At 40.6% G+C, this 21,040-nt stretch overlaps 1 protein-coding gene across 1 annotated transcript; it reads left to right on the top strand.

Annotated features, from left to right (window-relative positions):
- The first annotated feature begins 393 nt into the window (after nucleotides 1–393).
- LOC112199481 (probable cyclic nucleotide-gated ion channel 20, chloroplastic) lies at nucleotides 394–1,882 on the top strand. The gene is made up of 4 exons (XM_040518784.1): nucleotides 394–423; nucleotides 511–717; nucleotides 835–1,047; nucleotides 1,489–1,882. The coding sequence occupies exons 1-4, from the start codon at nucleotides 394–396 to the stop codon at nucleotides 1,666–1,668; spliced, it is 630 nt and encodes a 209-aa protein (XP_040374718.1). The 3' UTR covers nucleotides 1,669–1,882.
- Nucleotides 1,883–21,040: the final 19,158 nt, after the last annotated feature.

The following is a 21,040-nucleotide window of genomic DNA, read 5'->3' as shown; positions in this document are numbered from 1 at the left end:
TGGTGATGCTAAAGGATGGTTTAAAAGAACCTGTTATTTTCTGTATCCATATGTTCTCGGAGTTGTGAACCCTGATGCTAAAGCTGTACGAGGATGGAACAAGTTCTTTGTCATATCTGTAATAGAGATAGTAGACCAACCATATAAAATTGCTCTCAATTATCTCCATGGAAACTTTTTAGTTGACTTCATTATTGTTTTGCCACTTCCTCAGGTAAGCTCTCACTTTGAATTGTTTTGATATGCTTGATGTGCAATTGTTTAAATTTGATCATTCTACAAATGTCAAATACAAGTCAATGCATCGAACTTTATAACCCTAAGATTACTTATCTTTATCCTGTTTTCATTAGCTGTTCATCAATTTTTTTTTCTCTACAGACACCACATATGATGGGTTTTAGCTTTGATTCATTTCTACTGGTGTTGTTGTTGTTGTTATGAGCTAGTTGGTTTCAATGCTTGTTCAGATCATAATGTTGTCGGTTGTTCCTTTGGGATCGTTTCGAGCAAATCAAACAAAGAATCTTCTCCGCCTGGCAGACTAGATTTCAATATTTTCCCAGGTTGTATAGGGTTTTGCCCCTGCTTGCTGGTCAATCTCCAAATGGCTTCTTTGTATTTGTGTCAGCTTGGACAAATTTTTTTATAAACACTCTCACTTTCTTGTTGGTTGGCCATGTTATTGGGTCATGCTGGTACCTCCTTGGCTTACAGGTGTGTGGAGTTCCTTTCCTTCTCTAACCTAAAGATGCAGATTCCCTTATCTATTTGATAATACATTTGTAATCTTTCTTGTTCCAGAGGGTTAACCAATGTCTTTGAAATGCCTGCCATAACTCTAATCTGCAGTCATGCGGGAGTTTAATAGATTGTTGCAATGCTCAATCTATTCCAGAGTCAACTAAATGGAGAGAAAATGAGGAGGCTGCTGGTTGTTTTAATCCGGAAGGAGATTTCTCCTATGGAGTATATACTCCAGTTGTCAATCTCACTACAAGAGATGGCATGACTAAATATTTATACTCACTGTTTTGGGGATTCCAGGTACCTTACATTATATCTTCTAATTGTTTATAACAGAAATATGTTTAGCTGTTTGTATAGTTAAAAACAAAAAATATCAATCCATGGTGTCTTTTGATTTCAACTTTCCATTTCTTTTGATGGAAAAGGGTAAATTAGTTAATGATCAAGGAAACTTCTATCTGTTCTCAACATCAAGAAAATGTCAAATATAAGTGAAATTAAATGGAATGCCGGATATCCGTATAGGGAAATTTACCTCAGTATATTTTTTTCTTCTTCTTGATGATGATGAGTTAATGATGTTGCCTCTAGCACTATCACCACTTGCCCCCTGGTTGGGAGTAATAATTTTCAAATTTGGTTGATAGTGAGTCTACAGATGTTTTGGTCAATTTTTTTATGATTCCACAAATAAATTAAACCTTTCTGCTGACATATTATCTCCTGTGGTTTATGAAGCAAATCAGCACTCTGGCAGGAAATCAAACTCCAAGCTATTTTAATGGAGAAATTGTTTTTACCATGGTAATTATTGGACTGGGACTCTTCTTCTTTGCTCTTCTAATTGGAAATATGCAGAATTTTCTTCGGTCTCTTGGACGGAGGTACTACTTTTCTCTATCATATCTGCTTCTTTAGTCTTGTACATACTAAGGCTGCCTGAAAGGGTAATATTCTGACTGCATGTTTATTGTTTGATCTCGTCTTTATTACTACTCTCTTTCTTCTAGACGTTTTTCTAGAGAAAGAGGTTACTGAAAGTAAAAATCTATAGTATCATATTAGTTCAGTGCCCTTTCACCAACCTGTAGTAGCATGCCACATTGCTGAATGGCCACTCGGTAGGATAAATTACCAATAAACAGTTTTATTGGCGTATTTGAAAATGAGTTATTGCACATTGCAGTAGCGCTGTTGAGAAAAGATATCCAACACCAACATCCCATTTGTGTTTGTTTCACTTATTTGCAACTACATGTTATTAGTCATTGTCAAAATATCTAACTGAATATTGATGCAATGTGTATTGCTTCTGGAAATGTGATGTAGTCTTGAAATTTCAGAGATTTTTATAGTTCCCACTCCTGAAATTTCAGAGATTTTTATAGTTCCCACTCCTGTAAGGTTTGTTACAAAGGAACTGATTTATGACTTAATAAATTCGTTTGTTTGCAGCTTTTAACTGATCTTTTTCATTTGCTTTTGTGCATGTTCCAATCTTTGTGGGGTGTTGTGATTGTGACACATTCTGGTTTACTGACTTTACTGTGTAGAGCTGTCATAAGCATGGAGTAATGTTGATACTTTACTCCATAAGCGAGTTTAGTAAACTTTACGCATCCATAGGAAGTATGATTGTATGGCCTATCAAGTATGTCAAAGTGAATTAGGCATTTCGGAGGTAATAGCTTCTATTTTCTTATGATACATTAATTGCTAAATTAGAATTTTAGCTGTATATGTTTTCCTTGAATGAAAAACAAATATGACAGACTAGATTTCATTGCTCTCTGTGTTTGTTTTGGTTATGCAGGTAAAAGTTGGCATCAAGCATAATATGAAGATGTTTAAAAGGCCACAGGATGGTTCACTAGCTATATATTTATCTCGTGCAATTAACAAAGACAATGGAAATCTAAGATGCTCTCTGTTAATCTAGAATGTTTTAGATTTTAGTATGGTGATGATATGTTGGTTTAGTTAAGTTGTTTTTGTACAATACTCAATTGTTGTTGGCATATTAATTTACATTTTCTAATGTGATACTTGCAGTTTGTTCTCTCTCTTTTTATCTCAATAAATTGTACAGATTTATTTCGATTTTGAAATGGTATCACAACATTTACAGGGGAAAAAAATATCTCTATAAATGTTACGCATCTTAAATATATCCTTATGACCACATTGACCGTGTGCTTCAGATATCAATTACGGCGTGTTTTCCTATTTGAAAATCGAAATAAAAAATCTATAAAACTCTTTTACGGCGCTCATTTTTGTCTTTTACAACATGCTTAAGCGATCAATTACGGCGCACTTATTGGTCATTTACGGCGCGCTTTAATGTTTCAAAATTGAAATTAAGAATTTCTCAAACCCTTTTACGGCGCTCTTTTATATCTTTCACGGCGCGCTCGTGGGGTCTTTTACGGCGTTCTGGAAACACGCCGTAAAAGAGGTTTGTCTTTTACGTCGAGTTTTTGTGTGCCGTAATTTGTCATTTACGGCGCTCTTTGTGGGCCGTAAAAGACCATTTTTCTGATAGTGCTTAAGTGAGTGCAGAGACATGTATTTATAATGTGGGGATGAGTTTGTCACCCCATTGTTTCCAATGTGGGATTAGGTGTGGCTTACCCGATACCACAAGTGTATGGTACACCACAACAGAAAGGCTTTTTAGCGACTAAGTTTTTTGCGAGGAATTTATTTTCCTCAATAAATGTCACTTTTTACGAGGAATATTTCGATTCCTCACTAAATGTCATTAGGTTTTCTGCGAAAAACATATTTTCCTCACAATACACTACTTTCTACGATGAATATTTTAGTTCATCACTAAAGGTGACCATAATTTGGTCATCTAAATCATCATGTTATTAGCGAGGAAATATGAAACTTGGGTGATGAATTTTTTCATCGCGAAAACAATATTCAATGAGGAAATAACGATTTCGTTGTTATTACTTTGGCGGAAAATTATGTAAAGCCCGCCAAATGCAATGGTGACAAAATTATGGTTTCCTCGCTAAAAGTACGTGTTTTACGAGGAATTATTTCCTCGTCAAAAGAAGCAATTATGGAGGAAATAACAATTTCGTCGTATTACTTTGGCGGACAATTATGTAAAACCCGCCAAATTCAAGGGCGACAAAAGTATGGTTTCCTCGCTAAAAGTACGTGTTTTAAGAGGAACTATTTCCTCGTCAAAAGAAGCAATTAGGAAGGAAATAATGATTTCGTTGTTATTTGTTTGGCGAAAAATTATATAAAACCCGCCAAATTCAAGGGTGACAAAAGTATGGTTTCCTCGCTAAAAGTCCGTCTTTTACGAGGAACTATTTCCTCGTCAAAAGAAGCAATTAGGGAGAAAATAATGATTTTGTCGTTATTTGTTTGGCGGAAAATTATGTAAAACCCGCCAAATTCAAGGGCGACAAAAATATGGTTTCCTTGCTAAAAGTCCATCTTTTACGAGGAACTATTTCCTCGTCAAAAGAAGCAATTAGGGAGGAAATAACGATTTCGTTGTTATTTGTTTGGCGGAAAATTATGTAAAACCCTCCAAATTCAAAGGCGACAAAAGTATGGTTTCCTCGCTAAAAACCCGTCTTTTACGAGGAACTATTTCCTTGTCAAAAGAAGCAATTAGGGAGGAAATAAGGATTTCGTCATTATTTGTTTGGCGGAAAATTATGTAAAACCCGTCAAATTCAAAGGCGACCAAAGCATGGTTTCCTCGCTAAAAGTCCGTCTTTTACGAGGAACTATTCCTCCTCAAAAGAAGCAATTAGGGAGGAAATAATGATTTCGTCGTTATTTGTTTGGCGGAAAATTATGTAAAACCTGTCAAATTCAAGGGCGACAAAAGTATGGTTTCCTCGCTAAAAGTCCATCTTTTACGAGGAACTATTTTCTCATCCAAAGAAGCAATTAGGGAGGAAATAACGATTTCGTCGTTACTTGTTTGGCGGAAAATTATGTAAAACCCACCAATTTCAAATATATATAGCTCAGTGGTTAGAGCACCCACTACTTAAGATTCATGTCATGGGTTCGAGTCACTATAGGGGTATGAGTGAAATCCTCTGTTCCTCTTTTCAAAGTAATGAAGGAAAAAAAAAAAAATATATATATATATATATATATATATATCATTTAGGCCTCATCAACAAGCCTGCGGATTAAATGGGCCGATGGAGGCCCGGAGGGCCAAAAGCCAGGCCCGGCCTGTCAAAAAGCCTGCCATAGGCCCGGCCCGGTGGGTAGAGGGCCGAGCTTGGTTTAGAGGTTTGAAACACCACCTGGCTCATAGGCCCTGCCCACCAAAAGCCTGTTAGGCCCGGCCCATAAAAGCCTGCAAACAAAAAATATTATATAAATAACACAGAAACTGTTGTGCAGAACACCTAAATTTGATGAATTATTGGGAACTGCTCGGATGGAACTAGGAGCTGTACCTTATATGCACAGAAAGCATCATGTGTCTAATTTCTAAGGAATTTTACGGTTTACGATTCCGACTTTTCTAGAAGGAGTTATGGCAATTTAAGTGAAGGCAGTTCAGCTTGAATGAGAATCTGCAACACATAAACTGTTGTGCAGAACACCTAACTTCACTGAATTACTGGGAACTGCTCGAATGGAATTAAGAGCTGTACCCTACATGCACAGAAATCCCCATGTGTCTAGTTTCTGAAGAATTTTACGGTTTGTGATTCTGACTTTTTTAGAAGGAGTTATGGCAATTTAAGTGAAGACAGTTCTGCTTGGACGGGAATCTGCAACATCTTTTACAAGTTCATATCTAGAACCGAAATTCGCTGAATTATTGGGAACTGTTCGGGTAGAATTAGGAGCTGTACCCTATATGCATGAAAAGCCCCATGTGTCTAGTTTCTGAAGAATTTTACAGTTAGCGATTCTGACTTTTCTAGAAGGAGTTATGGTAATTTAAGTGAAGGCAGTTCAGCTTGGATGAGAATCTGCAACATCTTTTACAAGTTTATGTCTAGAAGGCCCGGGTATATTTGGAAATCTTCAGTGTGCCACATCATCATTATATGTGTGTGTGTGTCTCTTTGTGTGAGTGTGAATTTGTTGTAATTTGGCTTATGGTGAAATTGGACGTTCTCATACTTCTATATAGAATATGTGCATATATATTCTACATGTCATGACTACGGTTGACCGATTCGATCTGTGAGCCCCGAAAAATTTATCGAGCTTAAATTGAGACCGTTCAACAAGTTATTTATTTACGATCTCGGTAATTGTCGGAGTGCTCGAGAATATTTTCAGAAATTTTTGTACAGTGAAATCCTCGATTTAAGGATTGGATAATAAAATGCACGACACGACGAGTTCGTGGGACTTTTCGGGGAATTTTTCAGATACCCGAGCTATTTATCGTGATTTTTTCAAATTTATGGGAAATTAGAGAATTTTTTTTTAGAGAAAAGAAAATCAGTGGTGCAATCAAGGCCGTCCATTAGCCACCGCTTGATCATGGCCGTCCACCGCTAGTTGGATCAATCTAGATATGTGAATCTTGAATAGTGGGATCAGAGAAGTGATCCAGAAAACTCGAGAGAGAGAGAACCAGAGTTCTCTGACCCGACGCGACCCGAAACCGGCAAGGAGGACCCGGCTGTCGCGCCACCTTCCGGCCACCCCACGACGGCGCGCGGGCACCAATGGCTTCCTCTCCTCGTCGCCGACGTATCTCTGGGGTCAGGTCTCTCAACCGGCAGCTCTGGAGCGAGAATCGACACCATGAAGCCTCATGTTTTCCGGCGAGTTTCTGCAAACTCCGGTGACCGATTGGGCTGCATGTGGTATGAGACTTACTCATTTCGTCGTCCTCTACGTCGTAGTTTAATTAGTTTTCGAATTGGATTAAGTTCTGATGATTTGAATTCTGGGTTGCTCTTGGTCTCGACGCTGCCACCAACACCGGTGACTTTTCCGACTTGTCTGGGTTTGGCTTCTGGTTCGATTGCTTCTGTAGACGGGGCCTGACCATGAGTGGGAGTTAAGCTATGAAGATTTTTGGATTTTTGGCGTCGAAGCTTGGATACCAATTCATCATCGGGGTTCTTCCTCGAGTCTTAGAAGGCTGTTGCCGAGCTGAGTTAGAGGGTTGGATTTTCCACCTGCAGATAGTACTACTGAAGGTAAAAATCGAAGTTCTACCCTTTGGGTGCTTTTGATAGATTGGATGAATTGTGGAGATGTGATTGAAATCGGATTACCTTGGTTGTGTGTTTAAGTTTATTAAGTTGTTGTGAGTTGCTAATCTGATATGGTGATCTTGAATTGGGAAATTTGGTTTGAATTATGGTGTTAGGCGTAGTTTGATCGAGTTGTGCAGTCGGTGAGTTGGTTATTGTGTATTTGTGTTGTTGTCATTGTAGTTGAGAATTGATATTCCTGTCAAGGAAACTGGTCGTGGAAATTAGAAAGAGAATTGGAATTATGTTGGGTGCCCTTAGTAATTTGGGCACACCTTGTGTGAAATAGTAATAAGTAAAGAAAGAAAAATAACATATTGGGTGGCCTTAGTAAATTTCGGGTACACCTAATATGTTTGAAATTAAGTTGGTGCTTGATTTACTTCGACATAGTCGTAATTGGTCGATATTGTAATTTCAAGTAAAATGTTCGGTAATTTGGGCTAATTATCGAACCTATAACGGTTGGTCAAACAATGGTCAAACTGGTGAACTCCTGGTCAAACCAGGAAAAGTTGTCGAGATTTAATAAAATTGTTCAAAAGATATTAACTATCAAAATGTCGGAATTTAGGACTCCAATTACCCGAGGAACGGAAGGTTGGTGACTCTTGGAGCACGTGAGAGAAAGCATCGGAATCCAGGTAGGGGATTCAGGACTCTCCTCGGTTGGTGATTTCTTATATATTGTTATTAAATGATGCATGTTAGTTGGTATGGTTTGGTTATGTTCAAATGCATACTAACCAAACCATGTGAGAAATGTGATGACTTGAGAGTGAAGGGTAGCTCTGACTTCCTTGGGTTCGATCCCCAAAACCTCCAGATGGTTAGTTACGCCGGTCGTCCGGGTATTCCGATTGTAATAATAGGCCCGGTACGTGTGTGTAGCTAGGTAGTGGACGCTCTCGCTACGCGTACCTGGTGATAAATTAATTTGAGGTAAGGTCGTGTAGTGGGTCTATGGGACCGGCCATCAGGTAATACTTGGATTTGGCGCCGCATTTATTTAAGCATCATGCATCGGTTTTCAAGTTGAAAATCATTAAAGTTTGTCGTTCTTTTAAATATTTGGTTTAAATATGTTTTCATACTGGGCAGCCCAAATATTTGTTTATTGGTTTTAAATCTAGTTGAGGTAGAGTTCCTGTAGAGCAGCGAGGACGAAAGCTCACCCCTACAACAGTATGGATGCAGGTACTGTGCACTGGTGACGGGACAATGGCGGACGGAGCTGGGTGTGCGGAACAAGTTTGGTAACTGCCTTCTGGGCTTTATTCTGCTGTCTATTTCTCGAACTTTGTGTCCTAGGATTCTTGGGTCAAACGTAGTTAAATTCCTAGTCCTTAAATCTTGTGCCTCCTGAGTGAGCATTCATTTCAAGTCTGGACGAGCAAATTGAACTTAGCGATTCAAGGATTTTCACCTCAAAAATATTGGTAGCTTCCGCTGTGTTTATGAAAAGTTTTTCAAACAAAATGCCTAGCAGTCCTCTAGAATGTAAACTGAGTGTTTGGTTTATGTTTTAGAGACTCGCAGCACTGTGACGTGCTTAAGCTGGTGAGGTGCGGCTTGGGGCGTTACACGATCGAATTCAAAAATATGGTGAAATTAGCTAAATTTTTTACCACACTGATAATTTATTATAATAATCTCATCCAATGGTCGGTTTTTCCATTTTATTTGAATTAATAGAGGTTGCCCTTTGGAGTGTATGATATATAAATATAGGTTTATAAGAGTAACTAAGTTTGACCTAGCTGATCGAATTCGAAACGAGAACCAAATTGGCTGGATTTTCTACAACCACCATAAAACATTACAATCTCTCCATCGAGCGGTTGGTTTCTCTGAATTCATTTTCCATTTCATGGTTATTTTAGAATGAACCTCAACAATTTAAATGCAATGTATAAGTTAATACAACTTTATGAGGCAAATTGGTATACGCCAACGTCTTTGTAATTAAAATTGAAGTTTTTATCTTATGTTCACGCACATCCATCGATGGAATATTTACAGACGTGATGTGAAAATAATTATCGGCATCATCTCTGGGCATTATCAGCATCATTTTAAGTAGCTAGTGAGCCTTGTGCTTCCAATATTTGTGCCTAGGCAGTATATATACTAACACCTCCAACTTGGAGACTGGGTTATGAAGGAAGTCATTCCACCGCCAACTGCATTTCGTCCCACTTGGGAAGGATCATACCAAATAGTAGAAGTCGTCAACCCCGGCACTTTTTACTTAAGGGATAGGAATGGTGTCACATCCACCTACCCTTGGAATACCGAACACCTTCGATATTACTACAAATAATCCTGCCACTAACCCACGAGCATCTTGACTTAGCTAAATTTTTGCACAATAAGAGAAGCTACCCAACGGGTACTCTCACTCTTTTGTAAACGCTGATATCTCAGCTATCAATGAAACGAGGAAATATTCAAACCATTGTTCTCCGCAGCACAAACAGTTAACTGGCAAGGCCAACAAAGTTCAGCGGACCACGTCCCCTACTTCGTGCACTTAGAACAATTTTAATTCCCTTAATGTTTCATTGTCAAACAAAAGAATAAGAAAAGCTCTAGCGGTATACGAACACTCAAAACAGACAACAGATATTTGCCAGTGGCAATCCAACACTTAGAAAAATTCGGAGGTGAAAAATAACAACATTACTTCATTATAAACTCAGGTTAGGACTCCCCAACCAAAATATTGTTTTAATACGAAGCACAAACGCCTCAGCTGCAATGAAAAACAAAAACACGACTCTCCTCGGGGGGCTGCGACACCTTCACCTTCTGCCTGGGCAGGCTGCGCCACGAGCAGCTTGTTTGGTCAGACCCGGAGGCGATGGGACTTAGAGTGATCATAGTGCCATCCTCGCGAGTATGCGCCGCCATAAATTGGGTGCAGGACGCATCGGAGGTCGTCGGCGTCGGTGACTGCTGTGAACTGTCACCCGTCGGCCGGCCAGACTCACCACAGCTGAACCGCACACCTTATGGCTGGGAAGAGTCGGTTCTACCAGGTGTGGTCTGCGGCTGACTCAGCGCCTCCTACAGGTGGGCCGCCTTGTCCCAATTGATGACGCCCTTTGCCTCCAGCTTGTGGAAGTTAGCTGCAGCACCGGCCATCCCGGCCGCCGTAAGCACATCCTTTTACTACTTGGACTGCTTGAAGGTCTCCACGGCCGCGACGCCAACCTTTTGCTTCTCTGCTTCCAGCCCCTCGGCCCGACGTTGCAACCACTTAACCTCTTAAGATCGGGTGGTAGATTCCCGTTGAACAATGTCAATCCTCTTCACCTTGGCCGCTAGTTGTTCACCAAGTCGGGCAATCTCCACCTTCAGCTCTGCCACCTTGGTATTGTGCTCAACATCCCGTGCAATGGCAATGTCTAGCTTGCGCCGCTCGTCCACCATGTCGACCTCCGCCTTCGACAGTTGCTGCTCGCACTCCTCGAGCTGCTTTTTCACCTCCGCCAGCTCCTACCGCAGGCTGTCAACTTCACCTCGTAGCTGCACCTCGACGGCGGATGGCTTCTAGACAGCCAAAAACAACTCATTCAGCCCGACTGTGAGGTGGCCGAAGGCCGAGCTGAACGGGGACTGCTGTAGGGGAAGGGCGCGCACGGTACCTTCCATCCCTCCGAACCCCAATCGCTCGCAGACACTGAAGAGATGCTCCCACTCATTGTCAGTCAGGAACTCGACATATGAGGCGAAGGAGTCAAGACCGCTCGAGGGCGCCTCCCCGCCAGCAGTAGCGGTGACCGCCTGACCATCCTTCCACACCCTTTTTTGTTGTTGGCACATAGAAAGAGGCATGTTGTCCACCACGTAGTCACCCTCCTCGCAGTCGTTCTGCCGCCGTTTCCTCTGAATGGTAGCACCCTATGCTACACTGGTGGCAACTGCCCTCGTCGATGCATCTGTGGCCAGGCCCACTATGGTAACGGCCTCTGTGGCGCCGAGCTCTTTTCACGGCGCGACCTTCACCTTTTGAACCTAGCGTCAGGTGCCAGGAACCTTCTCTGCGGCCTTCTCCGGCCTACTTCCTCCGACCACCGCCCTCTCCACATGGGTGGCAGTAGGACGCATAACTGTTTCTCCTGAGGCGGGGAGGTGGGAATGGTGAGGCATCTCCAAGACAACCTCAGCCTTGGCGGGACTGACCTCCTTCATCTGAGGGTCGAATGTCGTCTTCCGCGTATTAAGGCCAGCGGCGAACATACCCTCCAGGTAGTTGTCTAGCTCAGCGTTGTCCATTGCCTTGTCAAATGCTGCACGACTTAGCTTGTTGCCAAGAAGGGGATCTACAAATTCAAAGTAGAGTTGAACAGATAAGTCAAACTCTACATTAAAAAAAAATATTAAAAAAAACTCAAAGGCAGCAGCTACTTGGGAACCGAGTCAGTAGGCGCAGATCCAAAAGATTGCGACACTCTTCCTCCGGCGTCAGCACAAATCGCAACCCTGCTGCAACTACAAAAAAAGAAAGAAAAAGGATTAATTTCAAGCACCGCAGAATTAAGCGCAAGACAAGCAAATGTAAAAGAGGCAGCGGTAACCTCGAATAGGTTGGAACTTCTACTCAATTCTTTAGTAGGAATTATTGTTTTATTTTTTCTTGATTGTTGGCTTATTGCTTACGAATTCTATTGAATGAGATTTTTAAATTACTGTTATACTATTTTTTTTTTTACTTCCAACTTACATTATAGTAATTCGGTTATATGATCGACACTTTATTTCTGGACACCCCCCTAAATATCAAATCCTGGTTCCGCCACTGCCAATACCACTTAAGGCTCCTGAAATTGAACAAAGTTGAGACTACATTGAACTACTCAATAGCCTAACTTTGAAGCAATAGAACATATCCAGAAAAGCTATCGAGCATTTTAAGACCATCAAGGTTGTAAAGGAACCATCAAGGCATCAAGCATTTTGAATTGTGACATACTGTATTCTTATTCTATTTTTGTTTGGTAGGATCTGTAAGCTTTAAGCCATTTCATCCAATATAAAGAATTGAAATAGAGCAAGGCCTAGTAAGCTTGATAATAAAGCATTAATAGCATACTTACGATATATACAGCGAGGGAACTATATCTAAAACATAAACTCGAATGGGAACTAATTCGTTTCTTCCAAATCAAATTTCAAAAGTCACTTCTGTGATCCTCAATCAAGTCTTCTAGGGTCTTCAAAGTCTCAGCATTACCAGAAGTCACAATAGGAGCCTCTGTAATTTTGGCTCTCTCATTTTTGAGGTGAGCAACTTCAAAACATGATCCTTAAGCTGCATATCAACTTGATCTATCTCCCCCTCCAGCAGTTGTTGTTGTCTTTTCAACTTCTTTAAACTATCTTCCAAAGACTCCTTTTTCAATAACAAACCCTTACGATTAGATGAAACCTTTGCGATGCGAGATTCAATGACTGTTAAGCCTGTTATGCAGGCAGACCGCACAGACTTATATATCTAGCAATGCTTCCCATGAGCATCTCAACCTTGGCCTATATCAACGAAGAGTTTAAATACTGTTGAAAGTAAATAGGGATGCAGAAGAAAATTGAAAATGTTTCTTTTGAGTCTATTAATTATCTGATTTTTAGGGATAATGGAATACACGTGATGATCAATGAATGAGAAAGCTAAAAAGGGAAAGGTTGGAGGAGAATGTTGCTAGCATTATACAAGTGAGAAAATGTGGAAATATAACTCAATAAAAGTCTCAATAATCAAAACCAAATAATAAGCCTGGAGGGGTAGTTTTGTCGAAATTATACGGCATGCCTAAAATCTCGTCCCCTTTGCCTGAGTTAGCGAAGATTTTCCCAGCAAACTTCGAAGGACTGAAAGTCCTAGGAAGTGTGCTGTTGTGTCCCTCCAAGCAGCTTGTTAATGTTTAAAGTTCAGTGGTAACTGGACTTAAGTTAACGCTGATCCGAAGGGCGGATCGCTACCTATGATGTTCTCAGAGCTTCCACTACCTGTCAAGTAAAGTACAGAGGGCGTCAGAGGGAGACCGCGTTGGGCGGTCTTCTCTTCTCTGATGCCTAAGTTAGTCAATGTACTTGTGTTGACAAAGTAACAGTAGGTAAGTAGTAAATGCGTAATTAATGAGGAGAGAGGAGAGAACCTTTTATAGGTGAGGAGAGAACTGATCTTCTCCATGTTTTCGATGTGGGACTGATGTGCTTCAGTCCTCAGCTTCTGATGCTAACTTGGCGCGGCGTGTGGAGGCACGTCAGCGGTGATCTGGGGGCGAGCCGGGGCTCGGGCGGTAGCCTGTTTGGCTGTGTTCTCGTAGGTCACACAGTTGGCGATAGTTGGTACTACTGGCGGTATCATGAGTATGGCTCATTATAGCTAATTATGCTTGCAAATGCTCATGTAAGTACACAGCTCTTCTACATGTTCACAGTAGTGAATTAGTATGCAACTTTAGTAAAAGCTTGGCAAGTTGTACGTGGCGTGGGAGCTAGAAAAGCATGAGTTTTGGAAGAAGAGATTTCGGCAGTGATTAGTGGATTGGTTGAAATATTCGGTATAAGAGATGGGAGTTGGGAAGGTAGAGGACTAAGGATGGATTTGGGAGAGAAGAAGCATGGCAGAGAAAATCATTATACGATCAAGCATGATGAGTTTGAATCTACATGGAGGTAGAAGAGTTTCTGGACTTGGATATAGTGTCTGGGAGAATGAGGGAATTGCTTAGGTTGTTTAGTGTTTAGCTTGTGTATTGCTCCCGGTAGCTCCTCTCTCCTTCACAGCAACTATAACTCTTAATTTATAGAGTGGCGGTGGCTTAAGTTTAGAGTTGTTGCTGTTTCTATGTTTCCATGAATCCTGCTCCTGTAATCCCAGGAATCCTGCTGCTGTGATCCTAAGTATCGTGATTTAAAGATTTGCTGCTGGAAAAAGGGAAGTCAAAGGTAGAGAATTGGCTTTGTGTGAAAGAATGTGATATAGTACTTGAGATATCTAGTTTTAAGGAAAATAATTGAATATGTAGGGTAAAGAGAAGTGTTGTTGTAATTGAGTGATTTTTGGTTTCTTTCTTCTTCACTTGCCCATAATCAGAATTGGGTTGTTGGGCTTGAATTTCGGTCCCCAAGTCCGAAATTACCAACAAGCCTAAAACTAATGATGGGCCTCATGCATTTTTGTTACCTTCCACGCCACACCCGTTCTTGCAAGCCCCAAATGCGTGAATGTGGCTGGGGTCCACATGCGTGGCATGTTGATTGTCGGTATAATTTGCTTATTGGGCTCGAGAAATGAATTGGGCCTGATAGCTGGATTTTTGGGCATCAACAAAGCCTTCACTAAGAATCTCGATGGTGTACCTCGAATAGATCAGGACATCAAATTTTGTAGATATATGGGTAAAAAGATTCTTTCTCAACATGTAAAAGAATATTTTGAATGAGACATTTGATGTAATTGTGCAAATACTTGAAAGGCCATAAGTGGGTATTTATTTATTTATTTTTCTTATATATAAATTGATGAAAGAGCGTATGAAACTTGGAACTTTTACCAATAATTCTTGGATATATAACAATGCTTTAACACTTGACCAAAGAGTAATGTTAAGTGAATCACTTGTTTGAATCACACCTAATCTCATCTTATTTGATAGGTCCTAGTCTATGCCATTATTTAATGAACATTTTGAAAAAAGCGATCGAGTTCGATGCCACATGAGCTGTCACTTAAAGTAGTTTGCCAAAAATGATTCCTTGACCAAATGCTAATTGGCAAACATTTCTTTCAACAATTTTCCTCATTGGTTACTTATGAATTAGTACCAAGGAAAAGTAAAAATAAATACGTACAAACAGAATTTAACCGTAAATATCAATTTATTAAATACCAACGTACCAAGTTACACTGCAAAAGCGACCGTCTATTTTCCTTTATTCTTTGTCATATCGAGGTGTGCCTACTCTTATTGTAGAGAATTCCATATTCTTCCAAGGATGTCACATTATCTCGAGATTCCTTTCCCACAACTACATTATTTAAGGACACAAGTTACTTACCAAAATGTGTGTCCAGAATTTCAAAATGGCATCGGGTCAGCTATTTCTAAAGCCTACAAATGCTTGCTTTCTCAGGCAATATCGTTCTGATGAATTATCAACGGTGAAGGTCGAGCACCAAAAGAGCGAGGACGCCTCAAGGCCACCACATACTTCCCCAAAGCCTGTTTCCAAGAATGCCAAAAGTGACCAAAAGAAGAAAGGAAGGAACAAGAAGAGTGGCAAAGGCGGAGGCGCTGTTTTCCGCATTAATGGGAACACCATTAACGGAGGCAAAGCTGACAAGGCTGGAGTTTTCGGCTTTGGGAATAAGTATATAGGCCACAAGAAACAAGAGGAAGAAGAATCCAGTGAAGAAGAAAGCGACTCCAGTGAAGACGAGGAGTGAACTATATATGTAATTAATTTGTTTGGGGCCAATAAATAATGTCTCTTTCTCATGCCCTATTATGCAACAAAATATGCTATGCTACAATAATAGATCGGTTACATGCCTTTTGATCTTATTCATATGTTTTACAATATTCCGTTATGTATATCTAATCATCTACTCAAATCAATGGATTTTGTAATAATCTAATTACAAAGGTTAGATTATCTTTCTTTCTTTTTTTGGACAAGAAAAAGTCGGGTTATCTACTATAAAAAGGATTCAGAAAAATTGAGAAGTGTTTAAGGAAAATTGAATTAGGAGAGAATATTGATCGTACTTTCATTGATAATAGGGGCCTCTTTATATAGAGCATTACAAGACATAGAATCAGAGTTGTACAAGGAAAGATAATCGTATAATTAATCGGATATCTATAAATATCTCTGAGAATATCTCTAATTCATAACCCTATTACAACTAGGTAAAATAACCTAGAGTTTGGGCCAGACACATATTCTGAATTTACTTGAACACTCTCCATTGTGTCGCCCAAACGTGGCGCTCCTCTCGTTACCTCATTAAAAACCTTGCCGAGTAACAAAAACTCTGTGGGACAAAAATAACCTCGGTCGAAGGGGAAAAAGAGCACAACACACCCTTCACGTTTCGAGACCATACATGTATACATCTCCCCTTGATGACTACAGTCATAGGAGTTCGGATAACTTCCGCAAACGATGCTACCAACACGTTTCTCAAAAGTAGAATTTAGGCAATGACTTAGTGAGCAAGCCTGCCACACTGTCCTCAAATTGAACCTAGTTCACTTTGATCTTGAGGAGAATCTGTTGTTGCTGATTATGCTTGGTGTTATAGCTTTTTATGTAGCATTGCTTCATTTGTTCAAAATAAGTAGCATTATCCTAAATGCTCGTAGGCTCATCTGTGGTAGACTTCAAACCACAATTGTTTGAACATGCGTAACTATGGATCCAATCAATATACATTCACAAACCACTTCGTGAAGAGCAGTAATCTCTGCATTGTTCGAAGATATAACGACTAGGGTCTGTTCTGTAGACCTCTAAGATATCACGGTCTTACCTATGGTGAACACTTAACCAGTTTGGGAATGACCTTTGTGTGGGTCAGAGAGATACCCAATATCAGCAAAACCTTCCAAAACACATGTCGTTTTGGGATGGGGATAGTGGACGCAGGCCAGTGTTGGCGGCGTTCCTGGTGTGTGATGGGTCTGAATCCATCTTCTCTCTGTAGGGATAGAACAAACTCATATCAATCGTACATTCGTACATCTCTAGTATCGAAAGATATATTTTACACCAATCCAATGGCGTTGCGTTGGTGCAGAGCTATACCTTAGCTAACAAGTTCACTGCAAATGAGATGTCCGGTCTTGTGCATTGAGCTATGTACAATAATGCGCCTATTGTACTCAAGTAAGACACTCCTGCCTGTAGCACATCTTCGTCATCATCCTTTAGACGAAGAGGATCCTTTTTAGGATCAAGATTATAGACGATCATGGGGGTGCTTGAAGGCTTGACCTTGTCAAAATGCCTAAGCATCTATCAACACGATGATCAAGTTCCAAACCGAGACATAATCGTGATCTCCCAAAATCCTTCATCTCAAAATCGAATTTCAAGTGTTCAGTGGTTTCCCTAAACTTTTTAAGGGCTTCCAATGAAGATCATGTCCAATATGAACCACTATGGAATCCGAAACTTGTTCTGAAAATGCTCGGGCATATCCATTCCCAATCAAGTAGTCACTTTAGTGAGCGTTTTAACCTCTTTGTAAAATGCACTCCGTGGTCTAGACCCACTTGACTTGGATAAATGGAGTACACCATAAATCTTCATGTACATTCCGTATCTAGATCCCCATAAAGATACATAGTGACTACATTTGTAAGCTGCATGTTCAGTTATTTGGAAACTACTAAACTGACAGGGTAGTGGAGTGCAATGACATCTACTATGAGAGAATATGTCTCATCGTAGTCGATTCCAGGGCGTTTTGTAAGAAGCCTTGAGCCACAAGGTGAGATTGTCATCTCTTTTTCTCATCACGCTTTCTAACGAAGACTCATTAGTCAATAAGTTTTATGTCAGGAGGTGTTAGCATCACTGGCTCGAAAGAATCCAACTTAACTTGGATCGCATCTTTCCATTTAAGCCAATTTTTTCTACGTTGGTATTCATTCATCAACGGAGCGTGGTTCGATATCATTAGACTCAACAAACTCATGCGCAAAGAAATGCGCAATTACATCATCAATTATGATGGAGTTTCTATCCCACGTCTCATGTACACTAGTGTAATTTTCAAAGAGCTCTATATTCTCAGGAATAGGTTCTAACATTGAGGCGTCCCCCAAAGATAACCAAAATCCGAAAGATTCTCATGAGACGGATTTTGAGTGTCGACGATCAAAAGATTGGGTTGTGCCAAAGTATCCTTCGAAGCCACAGGCCTCTCACGCATCCTAGATGGGACCATGGCCTGTAACTTCATAGTGCCACTTTCTTTGGCGTTGGCGCCATGCCTACCTCCTTGTTGGGTAGCGCTACGTCCTCTCGTAGGAACGTTCATCCTTGTAGGCATGTTTGCAGCAGATATGTGTGATGAGACATAGTGGGGACAAACCATGACAATTCCTATCGTTCCTGATGAACATTCGTGTTCTTATCTCCTCCTAACGATGGGAAGACTGTCTCATCAAAGTGACAATCCGCAAGACATGCGGTAAAGAGATCGCCTAGTAAGGGCATTAAGTGGCGGAAGATTATTGGAGTCTCAAATCCAACTGAGTTGCCCATTCGTCTGTAAGGACCTATCATAGTACGCTGTGGCGGCGCAATTGGCACACAAATGGTACACTCAAATATGCGTAAGTACAATACTTGTACCCAGTCACTAGGTTTAACGCAAAGGTAGATTGAGTGGCGGTGGGTCGTAGAGGAATTAGCATAGCTGCATGCGATATTGCATCACCCCAAGCGGATATAAGGAGATTGGTGCGCATTACCAATGTCCTGACTACCATCGTAGTCGTTTCCAGAAGATCATTTGGGTGTGTACATGGGAATATGATGTCCAACATCAGTCCCATTGCTATAACCATCGAAAGTCTTCAATGTAAACTCTCTAGCATTGTCAAATCTAATTGACTGAATAGGATGATCCGGGGAGTGAACCTGTTGTTATATGATATGTACTAGGAGTGTAGCATAAGCAGCATTATACGTTGACAATGGCACAACATGTGACCATCGTGTTTGCTTGTCAACCAATATCATGAGATATTTAAACGTCCGCAATTTGGTTGAACTAGTCCACAGAATCCCCACGGATTCAATGTAAGAACAAAATGAGTATGTTCATTTCCTTTGCATATGATGATCTCAGTCCTAATTTTCCTAAGGAGCGAGCTTTGTAAAACGAACGAGAGGCCTTAGAAGCAACCAATGAGAATTTAGGTTGGGCCTAACCGTCTGAAACGCCATTTGAAGCAAAGTCAGTGATTACAGCATCACCTAGGGCGCCATCACTATGATGGACGCCATCCATGGCATCATGGATAGGGACTCTGCCAGCCCTAGGCTGGTGGTAGATTGCGGCGGAGTCAGAGGCAGTGGCGGCGGTCACACTTATTTCAGGAATCAACTTTTGATTCATGCTTCGTTTCGCTCAAGAGAATGGATGTCCGTATGAAGTCTTTAGTAGAAGGATCATCATATCAGGACCAGGATGACCTATCCTGTCGTGACAAAGCCAATATGTGTCTAAATCCAAGAGATCTTCTCTCATGACTTTATTGGATTTAATAGCTCGAATAGTGACATAGAGTCCACTAGAGAGACACATAAACTTTTCTAAGATGCGCCTTTGTTCGCAATCGTTAGAGGTATTGCAAAGGAACTCATTTCCGTTCTCTAAATGTTTTTTTGCCCTATGAGCGTAGAGTTTCTGTGACAGTAATCAAGGTGGCATTTGGCAAGGTGAACTTGAGCTATTCCATGTCCTTGAATTAATACTAATGACCCAGCCATCGTAGTCACAAAGTAATATGCTCAGAATCATAATGGAGTTATAATGAAAAGAACTCGAAATTTTATTCATAAGCTAACGGAATACATCATTGTCTCTTAACCATTAGGAGAATCTAATCCAAATGCTTGCTAATGCAAAATAAAGGTAGTCGTTTGACTTCATTTGGTAACTCCAAAATAAATATAACCAGATGAGTAGAGAGATGTCGGTGGAGCAAAGCTCGCTTAAGTACCACTTATCTCAAAACCTTCCTAGACATCATACTCATTTTGGATGAGCCTATGTGAAGAAAAACTAAACCAATGACATTTACTACAAAGTATATGACAATTGCCTATTACATCTCTTGGAAAAATAAAGACTTAAACAGAATTGATGATCTATTGACCCCAGCCAGATTTGTAGTCTTCAACCCTTCACTCTAGATCATCTTCTTGATCTTCTTGTTCCACATAGTGAGCTTCTCTTGCTTCACAATATGCTTTGTAGGCGGTGACTAGTTCTTCACGAGCTCTACAAATGTGTGCCCAATGATCAGACACTCCACATCGAGAACATACATCTCTTTGCTCAAACTCCATTGATTGAGGTGCTTTGAAAGTGTCATTTAGATGGCTCTTAGTGTTGGTGGTGCCACTAACATGGCCAGAGGCGTTGCCTCCCTCTCTCTTTCCACGTTGACCTCTTCGGTTCCATGTTCGCCTAATTTGGCGATTACCTTCCCAAGTAGAGCGATTATATGGACCAGAACGTCCAAATGTATCCCTAAGATTAGGGTTTTGCTCTTGGCGCCCTCTCTTTGGAGCGCGACTATAATTGGATTTCGGAATATGCTCTGTTTCCACGGATCTCAAATTATAGTTCTTCACAAGGATATTGTCATGCTTTTCAGCTACATTCATAGCTCTAATGAGCTCATGAAACATTGTGATCCGTCCTGCAGTAACATCGATTCGATAGTTCTTAACAACCATCAATGCAGAGACGAGGAAGGTAGAGAGAGTCTTCTCAATCAATATGGCATCTGTAATCTCTTTACCACAAAATTCCATTAAGGATTTAATGCGAAATGCTTCCGAGTTGTAGTCAAGAACTGACTTGAAATAACAGAAGTGGAGATTATGCCATCTCACTTCTAGGTCAAGAAACAGGGAGTCACAGATGTTGCCAAATCTTTTTTTGAGTGAGACCCACAGCCTTCTTGGGTCTTTTTCATTCATACACTCATATTGGAGCGAATCATCCATATGACGTGTCATTAAGATGATGGCTTTTGCCTTATTTGCCTCTAAGGCTGCTCTATTTGCTTCTAAAGCTTGAGTTTGCTCAACAGTTAGCACGTCCTGGCTAGGCTCGAGAATCGTATCCAGGATTCCATTGGCCTTGAGATGTTGACGGACATCACGAACCCACCTGTGATATTCAGAGCTAGTTGTTCCCAATGGAACAAAGTCCAATTTGTTTAGGTTACTCATCCTGAAAGAGAACAAGAAAGAGGGTTAGTTTCGGAGCAAAAAAAGCTACCACGAAAACAGAT

This window comes from Rosa chinensis, chromosome 4 (genome assembly GCF_002994745.2).
Source record: "Rosa chinensis cultivar Old Blush chromosome 4, RchiOBHm-V2, whole genome shotgun sequence".
Taxonomy (NCBI): Eukaryota; Viridiplantae; Streptophyta; class Magnoliopsida; order Rosales; family Rosaceae; genus Rosa; species Rosa chinensis.
This window is presented reverse-complemented; position numbering and strand designations above follow the sequence as displayed.

Bases quoted from the DNA above. Each gene is read 5' to 3' on its own strand.
- LOC112199481 (XM_040518784.1), top strand. From the start codon at position 394: ATGGGTTTTAGCTTTGATTCATTTCTACTG. The intron at 718-834 runs GTGTGTGGAGTT...TGAAATGCCTGC, and splicing joins GGTACCTCCTTGGCTTACAG to CATAACTCTAATCTGCAGTC. The intron at 1,048-1,488 runs GTACCTTACATT...TGGTTTATGAAG, and splicing joins CACTGTTTTGGGGATTCCAG to CAAATCAGCACTCTGGCAGG.